General features: G+C 38.9%; 1 protein-coding gene across 2 annotated transcripts in view; it reads right to left on the bottom strand.

Moving 5' to 3' along the window:
- Slc9a6 (solute carrier family 9 member A6) overlaps window positions 1–13,410 on the bottom strand; it is a 59,133-nt gene that overhangs the window by 42,296 nt on the left and 3,427 nt on the right. For both annotated transcript variants that reach the window (XM_052171814.1, XM_052171813.1), the window contains exons 2-5: window positions 6,565–6,764; window positions 4,250–4,327; window positions 3,872–3,948; window positions 3,453–3,565 (exon numbers count right to left, since the gene is read on the bottom strand). In XM_052171814.1, coding sequence (XP_052027774.1) covers window positions 3,453–3,565; window positions 3,872–3,948; window positions 4,250–4,327; window positions 6,565–6,764 — 468 coding nt within the window. The remainder of the gene's footprint in view (window positions 1–3,452; window positions 3,566–3,871; window positions 3,949–4,249; window positions 4,328–6,564; window positions 6,765–13,410) is intronic.

The raw sequence follows: 13,410 nt of genomic DNA, 5'->3' as shown, positions 1-13,410 counted from the left end.
GAATAGAGAACCCATGGCTCAAACTTCTAGAAAGATAATGCAAATTAATAGAACTTGAGAAAGTGTGCACATAATCTAGAAAAGAAATCTGTCCAATTTTATATAGACAAAAGATTACTGCTTGAGATAGTCTGGCAATACTCCAACCAAAACAAAACCAGAAAGTTGAAGTAATGTTGCCAGTTCAATCTTTAAATGGCACATAGGCCTGCTTCTACTGAAAGACAGTGGGCTTCTTGAAAGTAGGGGAGCAGCCTCTGTAAGTCTTTAAAGGAGCAACATGATTTCCAGTTTTCATAAAAGTTAAGCTCACACCTCTAATTCAGAACTCAGGAAACTGCAGCAGGAGGATTACCTGTTGGAGGCCAACTTGGGCTACATAATGATTATCAACCGACTTTGAACTACATAGGAAAATGGAAACACAATGTTAAACTGAGCCAAGCCTGAGGCTGAGGCAGGACAATCCCATCTTCAAGGACTGCCTGGATTCAGAGTGAGTTGAACGCCAGCCTTGGGGTCTTAGCAAGGACCTTTATCAAAACTCAAAAATATGGGAGCTGGGAGATGGCTAAGTTCATAAAGTGCTTGTCATGCAAGCAATGAAGACCCCAGTTTAAAGCTGCAGCAGCCACCGGAAAAGGCATATAACACACTGCCTGCTATCTCAGTGGTAGGGAGGAAGAGACAGATAAATCCTGGAGCTCACTGTCCATCCTGCCTAGGCATTGGTAAGCTCCAGGCTCAGTAAAAGATCCTGTCTCAAAAAAATGAAGGTAGAAAGGGGTGGAAGAAGAGACACAAACACATGCACATGCATATACATATACTCATGGGAACATATGCACCATGAATATACCCCATACCACATTAATTAGTTAATTAATTACCAACAAAAGGGCTCAAGCATGAAGTGCTTGCCTAGTATGCATGAGTCCCTACATTCTATATATCCTCAGCACTACAAAAAAAAAAAATAAAAATTACACTGTACAAATGTCTGAAACAGCACTCTGGAAACTTTTTGTCTTTTATTCATTTTGAAACACTCCCACTAGATAGCACAGGCTGGCCACAGGCTCTCAATATGCCTGCCTCCACTTTAAGTACTGAGATTATAGGCATGTACCATTGTGCCTAGCCAGCTCCGAGTAATCTTTTAGAATTATCTCTCAGAGCATATGGAACACATTCTTTCTCCATTCTATCATTCCCTGTGTTATCGAAGTCAAGGAAGGAATTCAAGGATGACCTTAGGACACTGACTTCAATTGTGCTCTGTGACAATTTAAGAAGATGATTAACTTACAAGGGCAAAGGGTGAAATAGTACAAACCTCTACCAAATCCTAACTAATAATAAAAGAAGACTTTGGTTCTCCAGGTTCTCTGTCTAGGGGATAGAGACAGAGGTCAGCGGCAGAGCACGTGCTGACCATAAGCATAGCTCCCAACACCAAACGACCTTTAGTTGGTTTCTATGCTGGCCTTTCTTCCCAGTTACTTTTATGACTACATGTTAACTGTATAAGCTAATAGGTTTCACTACGATGTTTTCATCCATCTATGTAATGTACATTGACCCTATTAAGCCCATTACCATTCCTGTTTTCCCTAATCAGCTGGTGCCCTCTCTCTTTCCAAATAGTTCCCCTTCTACTTCCATGTTTTCTTTTCTTTTTGTTAATTTTGGTTTTGCATGTAAAAGGTAATATGTGCAATTTGTCTTTCTAGTTTGGCTTATTTCATTTAACATAATTTCCAGTTATACCCATACTTCTGGAAATCACATAACTCCATTCTTTATGAATAATAAAAGTCCATGGTGTATGTGTATGCATCTATGCATATATATATATATATCATACTTTATTATTTATTTATAGATGACTATACATGGTAATTCTACAATAGGCTACTATGAAGAGTACTACAATAAACATGGGAGTGTGGGTATTTTTGCTATGTTGATTTATATTCCTTATGTCTGTCTAAGAGTGATATATCTGGATCATATACAGTAGTTCTAGTTTTAGAGGGATTTTTTTTTAGGAACCCCTATACTGATTTCCATGGTGGCTGAACTAATGCAGTGTACAAGATTCCTTTTTCTTGAGGTAGTGTCTCACTCTGTAGTCCACAGTATCCTTGTACTCATAGCAATTCACCTGCTTCAGCTTCTTAAATGCTAGAATTACAGGCATAAGCCACTGCACCCAGCAAAAGTTTATGCGTCCCTGCCCCACAGCTTCAGCAGCATAAGTTTCTATTTGTTCCTTGATGACAGATAGACATCTTGACCCAGGTAAGATGGAATCTCAGTAGGGTTATGATTTTCATTTCTCCAATCACTAAAAATGTTTACCATTTAAAAAAATTATTGGCCATTTGTACAATTTTGAGGAATAGCTAATCAGTTCATTGGACAACATAAAGATTGGATTATTTATTCCTTTAGTGTTGAGCTTACTGAAATCTTTACATATTCTGGATATTTATTCTGACCATTTCATTCTAAATTTTCCACAAATTCATCATTTAAATATAGCTTTTAATTTATCAATGCACATTCAAAATTTTAAATTTTATTTAGCAATCCAATTCATTCACTCATACAAAGTCTTAGATATTTGACACTGAAAGAACAAAGAAGCAAGATTTGTCAATAAAAGAGTTTCATAATCATAAAGCAAATTTTATAAAAAGCAATTCTTTAATAAACTGAAGACTGCTAAAATCTCTAAAACACACACCTATCAGCATAGCTGCCATATAGTAACCATTTGAAACGGACTTTACTTAGTTAGGCAGGATGGCTCATGCTGGCGATCATAGCGTACACAATGCTGAGATAGGAGACAGTCTGTCATGTGCTTGATCCCCAGACACAATGACACACCCCAGTAACCCCAGCACTCAGGAAATGAGGACAAGTTCAGAATTTCAAGGTGATCCTTGGCTACCTAGTAAGTTAGAGGCCAGCTTGACAACCTGGGCTACATGAGACCCTGCCTCAAAAAACAAAGGAAAAAACCCTAAATTATTTTTCTTATTTTAAGATGTAGATAGATAAATATAAATAGAAGATTTTTGAGGAAATGGCTGTCTAGAAATGAAAAAGGAAGTATACAATCAATCTTAAAAACTATAACCTAACTTTTCCTTTGCTATATCCAATCATTAGGATATAAAGACCAATTTAAATTTCTCAGGAAATATTTAATAGCTCTAATTAGAACAGGATCAATTTGGGAACCAGTTATAGGTAGATGTAATGAAAAAGTAAAACAAGCAAATATATGCTTAAAGCAGAAGGACTTGAAAATTGTTTACCACCACCCTCCCCATAGGACAGTGCAGTGCTAGTGCCCTGATTCTATACCTCATAGAAACGGCCACATGTGCTTTGGCAGGAAACACTGCAACTGAAACTGCTCCACTCACAATGCATACCTGGATCTGTGGCTGATACAATGGCACCAAACAGCAAGCAATCTGTAAAGTAAAAGTCTCCTGCGAGCTGCCCAGTCACCTTCATCAGGGTTACACAGCCATACATTATGGACCTGTTCAATAAACACATTCCTATATTATAAAAGTGCCTACTATTAAAGAAGTTACACTAAAGTAGGAATTATAGAAGTAATCTACTATAGCACTCTATGATTAATCTTAGATTGGATTAATGGGTATTTAAATATAACTAACACTTTAGGTTTAAGGAAAATTCAAATAATTACTAATAACTACTACAAAAAAAAAACCCTCCACATTTGAGAATACAGTAATACACAAATCAAATGCCACTCAAGGGCTGTTCTTTTAGAATTATAATCTGAAGGATAAAAGACATTTCAAGCTTCAAATCTTACCCAATAACGAAACAAGAAATTGCTGTTCCAAGAAAGGCATATGCTAAGATAGACCCAAGGTTCCGGAAGAAATGTCTCTGACAAAAAAAAAAAAAAAAAAAAAAGTTATGCTCTGTTACAATATCTACCAACGATTAACAAAGAACACCCCTCTAGTGCAATTTTCTCTGCTAATATTAAGTGCTTCATACTCTAGAAGAAGCCATGCACAGAAAGCATTCTGATACTGGCATAAATTTCAACATTTCAAAAAGACAAGAAGAGAAGAAAGGAAGCCTTGGAAGAAATGCCAAATACTAAGAAGTGGGAAATATAAGAGCTGTCAAGGCGCGGGAAAGTTAAGGCCAGTCAAAGCATAGGAAATGCAAAAGTACTCACCCTTTTGAGACTGTACCCTGCATAAAATATGATAGGAGGAAGCAGTATGTTGAAAAAGACTTCTGGATCAAAAGTAACCTGTTAAGACACAGAGTTCTTTTCGATTATTTCCTTCAGAATATCTCACAATATCATCAAACTATCAAAAGGAAGGGATTCAAGGTTAAATTGGTCAACAGCAAGAACATTTCTATGTCAACTCCAAAACATTTCATGTAGGAGTATACATTTGCATTTCTCTGATGCTGAACACTTTATTGGCCCTTTTTATTTCTTCTTTTGATAACTATTTACTTTATTAGCACACTAATTGGATAGATTCGGAGGGGTGTTTTTTGGTGGTTCTTTACATATCCTAGATCTTAATATTCTAATTGATGTATACTGGGCAAGGATTCTTTTCCCCTTAAACAATTTCTCTCTCTCTCTCTCTCTCTCTCTCTCTCTCTCTCTCTCTCTCTCTCTCTCTCTTTGTGTGTGTGTGTGTGTGTGAGAGAGAGAGAGATGAAAGTAGAAAAAGATCAGGAGAAGAAAAAGTGGGTAGCAGAATACATCATATAAGAGAGGAGATGGGTGACACAGAAGAGGGCACTAGAAAAGGGGGACAAACTAGAGCCAAATATGATGACACATGTATGAAAATAGCCCATTATTCTATAGGCTAGCTCAAAAGTAAATATTCTAGACAGGGAACCTGATTCTTGCATGCTTTACACATAATAGTTTTTAAGTAGAGGAGAGCTGTTCTGCTTTTCCTCCAGTGACAGAATGACAATGCTGGAATAACCAGTTACTCAGTTTCTATGGAAACCGGGCTAAAATATTATATTAAATTCTTAGCAGAACAAAATAATACACACCTGTAACCCCTGCATTTTGAGAAGGTTCTGAGGCAGGAGAATTGCTGTAAGCTCAATGGCAGCCTGAACTACAGAGTAACAGGCAGCTAGGGCCATATAGCATGGCTCTGTCTCAAGAAAATAAAATCTAAAAATCTTAAAAAGTAGAGAAAATATAACATATTTTTGCTTTATCCAAAAGTGGCTTGAATCCAGAAACAGGATTCCAGGTTGGACTTAATGTTGATAAATAAGACCGAGTTGCTACACAGCGAATCTCTGTAATGCTTCATAGCATGATATTGCAATTAAAATTCTCTATACAGAGTTCGAGGCCAGCCTGGTCTACAGAGTAAGTAAAAGGACAGCCAGGGCTACACAGAGAAACCCTGTCTCAAAAAACAAAACAAAACAAACGAAAACAAAAAAAAAAAAAACTCAACATTTCCAGTCCTCACAGCGCCACTCATTTTCAAACCTACTTGCTTTAACAGTGCAGATGCCCTCCTTCTGTTCTGAAGGCTGCAGGAGAATATGATATGAACGCAAAGCAGCATGTATTAGAGTTTTTAAGAAACTGTCCATTTTACATGGCTGCTAAGCACTCTGGTTTTAAAGTACACTTTGAGTTTGTAGGAAGTTTTAAACCAATAGGAGCACAAATAAGAGGCTGTAAAAGTCAAGTCTTACTAACCAGAAGACAGGAGACTTGGGGGGGGGGGGGTACAGTGAAAGCAGACAGATGCTTCAGGGGAGAAACAGTGAAATAGCCAGGAACCATAGAGCTAGGGAGACTGCAAGCCAACCTCCCATGCAAAGCATGCTACAATACCCGAGGCTCTTACTAGGGCCACAGAAGTTGTACAAGATTATGAATCAAAGAAAGGTGAAACTATATTTGTCTAGAGTACAAGCATGACATGAAAGAATCCAGTAAAGTACTGGCGGAATCATAGGTAGAACTAAACAGACTCAATGTGCTAAGTTATCCTAAAGCAATAGGACCATTTGTAAACTCAAGAAATGCATATACAGTCTTCTGAAACTCAGGTCCTGGACAGTGTCAGTTATAAAAACTTTACACACACAGTAAAATAAAGAGTTACAGCTCTTAGCCATAATCACGAAAATAAAATATAATACATCATTACATTTATTAACAGGTTTTATTTCATTTTAAATTAATTATTATTTTAATTATAAAAAAGTTGCATCTAGGCATGGTGGCACAAGCTGGGAGAGGTAAGTGGTGCACGTGTGTAACTCCAAGTAGACAGAGGCAGGAGGACTGACTGCTACAAATTCCGGGCCAGCCTGTTCTATGTAGCCAATTCCAGGGCAGCCCACAAAGCAAAACTCTGCCTCAAAAATAAAAGAACCAAAACAAAACAGGTAGTTCCTTTTCTGAAGATTCACCACGTTGCTCCTTACACAGCTTTTAAAAAACCCAAACATTCCCCTCAACTGAAAACTTACCTTCCTAAGCATTTCATTATCTTGAACATTGTTGAGTTCATGTGAGCTAATCTCTCCTTTCAGCGTATACTCATAAAATTTTCCACTGACATTGACCAACAAGGTAGTTGGGCTTGACTGCACTTCACAGCTCAGAGTCACATTGTTCACATCACTTGGAACATGAATGCCGTACCGAAGCACAAGGCCTACCAGAAGACCTGGAAATGAAGGAACCGTCAGCTCTTCTCACAGACAGAAACTGCTTAGTTGTACCCAACCCAGATCTCTAGATTAAGAACAAAAACTTTCTGATGAGAGTCCTTCATGGATCAGAACCAATTTTCAGACCAAATTGCTGTTACAGTTTGAAGTATTACAGAATTCCTATTTCTAGGAGTCCAATCTTCATGTAACCCAGTGGGACAGGAGGGACAATGTGTCCTAGAGTAACAGCAAAGACCTCTATATTTCTAAGTCATCACATTCATAACTGACAAGCAAAGTAAGTACATGAGGAAATACCTTCAAGTCATCAATACATAGCTTATGCTCTAAGTGACGTCGAGCTGAAAATGGAGTCACATTGGAAATGTGTTCTTTGTAAGCCTGGCCAATTTGGTGCACACCTAGAATCCTAGCACTCAGGAGGCTGAGGAAAGACTGGGTTCAAGGCCTGCCTGGGCTACCTGGTGAGTTCCTGGGCAGTCTGAGTTACATTAGACCCTGTTTTCAAACCAGAAGGAAAAAGCAATGCTTCTCTTTAGTGTTGCTCCTCGGGTTTGAGCCCAAGACCACAAAAGTGTATATTTCTAAAAACCTCATCCATCAATTAACAAGACGAACATATATGCTCCTTGTGTTTAGTCCCAACGCACATACACATAGGTGACCAAATAATATATATTTAATAAATGGCAAAGTAAACATACTATTTATAGATTGACTGAATTCTACTACTACTGAAAGATCAGAATTAAAATGTAAAATGCCCGTCAAAATCAATACATGAAAGAAAAGTCCTGATCCTAGTCCTATGTAATCTGCACACAGGTTTTACTCCTACACATATGCAGATTTACCCAATTCTCTGAGTTCTATAAGACTGTACTGATAAACTGCAATGCTTAATGACAGCTTTATTGAGACATAATTCTAATGCTATACAATTTATCCTTTTTAATTCTATAATTCAATGGCCTTTAGTATATTCACAAACTGTATATTCACAAAGTGTAACTCAATCACCACTAATTCCAAAGCATTTTCAATGCTCCAAAAAAAATTACGATACTCCCTACTCCCCTATACACAAACTCTAGCTTTTTGGTCCTTTTTAACTAAAAAAAAAAAACAAACAACAAAAACTGTGTGTGTGTGTGTGTGTGTGTGTGTGTGTGTACATGTGGTAGTAGAGGGTACAGGTTAACATTGGGTATTGTCCTCAGTCAGTCTTCACCTTATTGTTTGAGACAGGGTCTTTCCCGAGCTTAGAACTCACTGATTTTGGCTAGACTGAGCTCCAGGGATCTGCCTATCTCTGCCCTCCCTCAGAGACACATGCCACCAAGCCTGCTTTTACTTGGGTGCTGGGAAGCCAAACTCAAGTTCTCATGCCTTCACAGTAGTTTACTGACTATGCTATCTGTCTAGCCCTTTAAGCACCAACACTTGAAAGCTAATAATCTACTTTTTCATCTCTATTAATTTACAGATTTAGGTATAGTGGAGATATCATATAAATGGAATCCTATGATGTTTGGCCTCTTATGTCTGGCTTCTTTTGCTTAGTATATTTGAACATTCACCTTTGCTGTAGAATGTATCAAAATTCCATTTGTATGGCAAATCTATATTCTATTATATGCATATACCTCAACTACACACTGAATTCATATTTCTGGAACTTTCCTTAAGGCCAAGAATCACAGTACTAACTAGATTTTACCTTCTGATGGCCTTTTGTTCTGACTGGCCATTCATTCATTTAAGAGGTAAATTGCTAATACAGTCCATTTCAAAGACTTTTCAGTCCAGTTAGCAAAAATGGCATTTTTAATAATCATTATCACACACACACACACACACACACACACACACACACACACACACACGAGATGTTCTAAATGCAGAGAATAGTGAACCAAGTTTAAGGGAATGGAACCTTAGAGGGCTCTTTTCCCCCAGCAATGTCACCTAAGTAAATATCACTACCAGATATAGACATAGTAGAATACACACACACACACACACACACACACACAAAGGATAGCAGAATAAGATTGATAAGGAGAATCACAAGGTGTTTCAATGTAGCTACATTAGGAGCTGACAAGGGGTGACGTTTGAAAGATCTATAGGAACTAAATCATAAACAACCACAAGTGTTAAAGAAGGGGGCTTAGACTTTATTGTCCTAAAGCAAAAAGAAATCATGAGTCCTGAGTGTGAGCTTGACATTAGAGTTCTATTTTAAAAGATTGGTCTGGACTTGAGAGGATCTAAGTGGTTGTCTAGGTGAACACTTCAATCATTAGGCAGTAAGAGCTTTGGACCTCATCTAAGAGAATAATGCCAGAAGGGGAGGTGGCTAGAAGCTAGTAGGTTTTAGAAAGCTTTGGTGGCTAAGTAGGATAGGCTGGGGAGAATGAAATGAAAGACTAGAGGAGTCTTAATGGACTTGTCAATGAGGTGCTTACACTGGCTGGAGCAGACAAGTAGAAAGCAGGACCATTTAATGAAGTGGGAACACATCGGAGAAAATGGATTTATAAGAGGAAAATGCCAAGTTAGTTTTTAAAAGATTTTGATTCTTATGTATGAATCTGCCTGTCATAGGCACAGGTGTCCATGGAGGACAAAGGAAGGTTACCTAGAGCTATAGTATAAGCCTGACACAGGAACTAAGGTCCTCTGGAAGAGCACTACATGCTCTGCACTGCTGAGCCATCTCTCCAGCCCCCTAAGTTTAGGTTCAATCCTTCTAATTTTGCTGTGCCTGTGGAAAGTGCACACTTGAGTATGTGGAGTCTAGAATGCAAGTAGGGAGCCTCAACTTGGCAATCAGTGGTAGAAGTTAGAACATACATGAGGTGATCATCCAGAAGCAAAAGGTATGGGGGAAAGCTACAGCTGTAGGCCCTAGGTTTGATCCATAACAACTAACATTGTGGTGCCAATGGGAACCAAAGAACTGATAATGAATCAAAGGAGAAAAAGCCATTGCAGTGAGAAGAAAGAAATAAGCATTCAGAAAGAAAAGGAAATGACTCAATCGTCATCAGAGAGGCTTCTTCTTGCAGCAGATGGAAATTAACATGGAGGTCCACAAGCAGACCATGTGAAGAGAGTGAGAGACTTTGGAGCACCAAGCCCTAACTGGGATATCTCTATCAAACCCCTCCCGTAAAGGCTCAGGGATCTATGCAGAGAGGAGGCAGAAAGATTGTAAAAGCCTGAGGTTGTGGATGATTCTAAGAAAATGACATCTTGTATACGCAATTAATTGATATACATACTGACTCACAAACACTGTGACAGTGTACACAAGACCTGCACAGGTTCAAATCAGACAAAGTCCCAGCACTGAGAAAGGGAGATGGACACAAAGTCCCACCCAAACTATGAAGCTAATTGCAGGTAATTCCTACTAGGAAAGGGAAAATTAGTTTTCTCCAATGTAGTGTCACCAAATATATTAACTCCTCACCAGGGCCAGGCTCCAGGCCCAGAAGTAGTTAACTAACACAAAACAGACTCCGTGTTTCATTTGGGGTAGTTTATTTCATTATTTTTTTTTATCTTACTGTTCATTTATTTTAATGTTTGCTTTGTTTTTGTTCTGAGTGAAAGAACATAAAGTTGGGTGGGTAGGGAGGTGAGGAGCATACAGGAGGTGTTGGGTAAAGGAAAATAGGATCAAAATATATTGTGTGAAAAGAATTAAGTGAAAAAAAGGAATGGGGATGTAAAAGCCTTAGCTGGGAGGGAAAGGGGAGAGAGAAAAGATGGCCTTTCCAGGTCCTTAGAGTTAACTCCCAACCTCCACGTGTGTTGTTAAGGTAAGCAGCAATGATGAATTGCTAAACAGCACAATATCAATTTGAAAAATATTTTGGCCAATGTTTCAACCTAAAATGAAGGATCACTTTAAAACCCTCTGTACCTTCTGGACTGGTAGGTACATCTTGGTGGAAAGCCCCTAGTTCAAATCCCAGCAACACACACACACACACACACACACACACACACACACACACATACACACAGAGAGAGAGAGAGAGAGAGAGAGAGTCAGACAGACAGACACACACCAGACACACACACTAGACACACACAGCAGACACATACACACACACACAAACACACACCCCCAGTTGTACAAACACAAGTGAGAGTGGTGAGCACATCTGTAAGGCAGAAAGATCCTCATAACAGCATCTAGAAAATTGAAATTTCTCTGAAAAAAAAATGTTGACAGATCAACAAAATTCAAGTCTGTAAAAGGTCAAATCCTAATCATGGAATTAAAACAATTCTTAGTAAAGAGGAAGGTCACAAAAGAGTGCTTTGTTCAGGAGATAAAGCAGAAACTTCTAGCATCCTACACATATGGAGGCATAGAATATATTGATATTATAAAATTTAAATGAATAACAGGCAACAAGATACTTTTCACAAAACAGAAGCCTACCCCTACCGTGCATTCATGATCTGCTGGTGCTGCAAGCACTCCCGGTGATAAGAAGCTTCTGCGCCCCACTAATGTCTGCTTCTCTAGATACAGGAACATGGCCTTCTCAGGAATTCCAGCGCAGTCTTCCTGCCTATTGCACCTCAAAACTCTGGAGCTCAAAAATATGGAAGTACTATCACTGAAGAATTAAGTATAGACAAATCTGATAACAATTGCTACTCCTTAAGAAGTGTTTGTGGCCAGCAAGATGTGTGCCACAGGAGCCTAATGGCCTGAGTTTGATCTCTGGAAAACTGAGTCTACAAAGTTATCCTCCTACCTCCAATGTACACTGTGGAATATTCATGCCTGCACTCACAACTCATAATGCAAAAATACACATTCATACAATAATAATGAAGTTAAATAAAGAAGTGTTTGCTCAATAGTCCCAGCACTCAAGAGACAGAGAAAGAATTACAGAAAGTTTGAGGCTAGTCAGGGCTATTCAGTGAGACCCTGTCTTAAAACACAAACTAAAGGGCCATGAAGACCTAGCTCAGTGGAAGGTTGCTTGTCTAGCACAGCTGGGTTCCTGGGTTCAATGCCCAGGGCTACCTAGCAAAAGTGTGCATACATTCATAAGAACATTCATAACTTGCTTCAAAAATGCTGGTAGAGAAGGCTGGGAGATGGCTCAGCAGCTTCAAAGCACGTGCTTCTCGGGCAAAGAACCTAGGTTTGATTCCGAGTACCCAGATGGCAGCTCACAACCATCTTTAACTCCAGCTCCCGGGGTTCTGATGCTATCTTGAGCCTCTGAGGGTACTGTATGTATGTGGTGCACAGATATGCATGAAGACAAAATATTTATATGTATAAAATCTTTTAAAACAACACTGTTAATTCTGTGGCAATGGCTAATTGAATTTCAAGACAGCAAAGAAAGTCAAAGCTTTTACTGACAGCCTGTGTGGTTTACTGGCTAAGAAAATGGGGATTTTAAACCAGATAGACTTTTTGAATCCTAACTAAACTTAGGGTATCAAGCAGCTCATTATTTAATCTCTCTGAAACCTAATTTCCACATCTGTAAAATGAGAAAGATAATAAAGAATACCCATACCGTGGAGTTGTTATGAGCTTTAAAAGAAATGTTCCTTAAAAGTGAATTACACAAAGTCTAACACATTGTAATCCTCAATAAACACTATCGATCAAGTCACTAGATTGTAAGTACTTTGAAGCCAAGGACTGTGGCACGTACGTACATGCATTTCTCATCATATGTGCCACATAGCACAGACATTTAATAATAAATGTTTACTGACAAAATTAACAGTTTATCCTAGGACTTAACTAAGCAAGATTCTCTAAGGCAAAACAAATATTTTTCTGTCATTTGCTTCTTATGTCTAAGCACCTGCAGTGAGTGATCACTTTTCAGATTTAATTAAGGATGGCAACAATTTTCACTAACAGTGACTCACTTTTAAGCTTCTTAAGAAAGCTAGTCCAATAAGCAAAACATGTGGGCGTCTTGACACTGTGTTTGCAGGGCTTCAGGAGATGTCTCAACTGGCAATGTTCCCGCCACGCAGAATCTGAATTTGGGTCCCCCAAGCTCATGGACAAACGGGGTTACATCAGAGTGCAGCTGCACTCCCAGCACTGGAGAGGTAGAGACAGGAAGGGGTTTGCTGGCCAGCTACTCTAGCCAAACCATGACCTGCAGGTTCACTGGAAAATGCTGTCTCAAAAAAAGGTGAGCAGTGATTGAGGATGGTACCTGGTGTTGAGCTCTGGTCTCCATTGTATACCCACATATGTCAGAGTTGGTGCTTTTAACTAGAGCAACGATTAATCTATGTTATGATCTAGAGACTGACCACATGAGTGACTTAAGTTCACTTTTTGTTTGTTCGTTTTGAGATAGGACCAGGGCAGCCTCCAATCTTCTTGCCTTAACTTCCGGGGTTTAGTGATCATAGGTGTACGACAGAACATTCCAGCTGTGGTTTAAGTTGTTTCTACTTGCTTCTTACAAGGATCAACGAGCTAGACATGCTGATGAACGCCTGTCATCCTAGCACTTGGGAGGCAGAGGCAGGATTGCCATGGATTTAAGACCAGCCTGGGCTACAAAGAAAAACCAGATAACTTTTTAATAAATAAATAGCATTTTTCTTCAG

The sequence above is a fragment of the Apodemus sylvaticus genome, chromosome X (genome assembly GCF_947179515.1).
Source record: "Apodemus sylvaticus chromosome X, mApoSyl1.1, whole genome shotgun sequence".
In the NCBI taxonomy this organism is placed as follows: Eukaryota; Metazoa; Chordata; class Mammalia; order Rodentia; family Muridae; genus Apodemus; species Apodemus sylvaticus.
The sequence above is the reverse complement of the archived record's forward strand: the minus strand, read 5'-3'. Positions and strand labels throughout refer to the sequence as shown.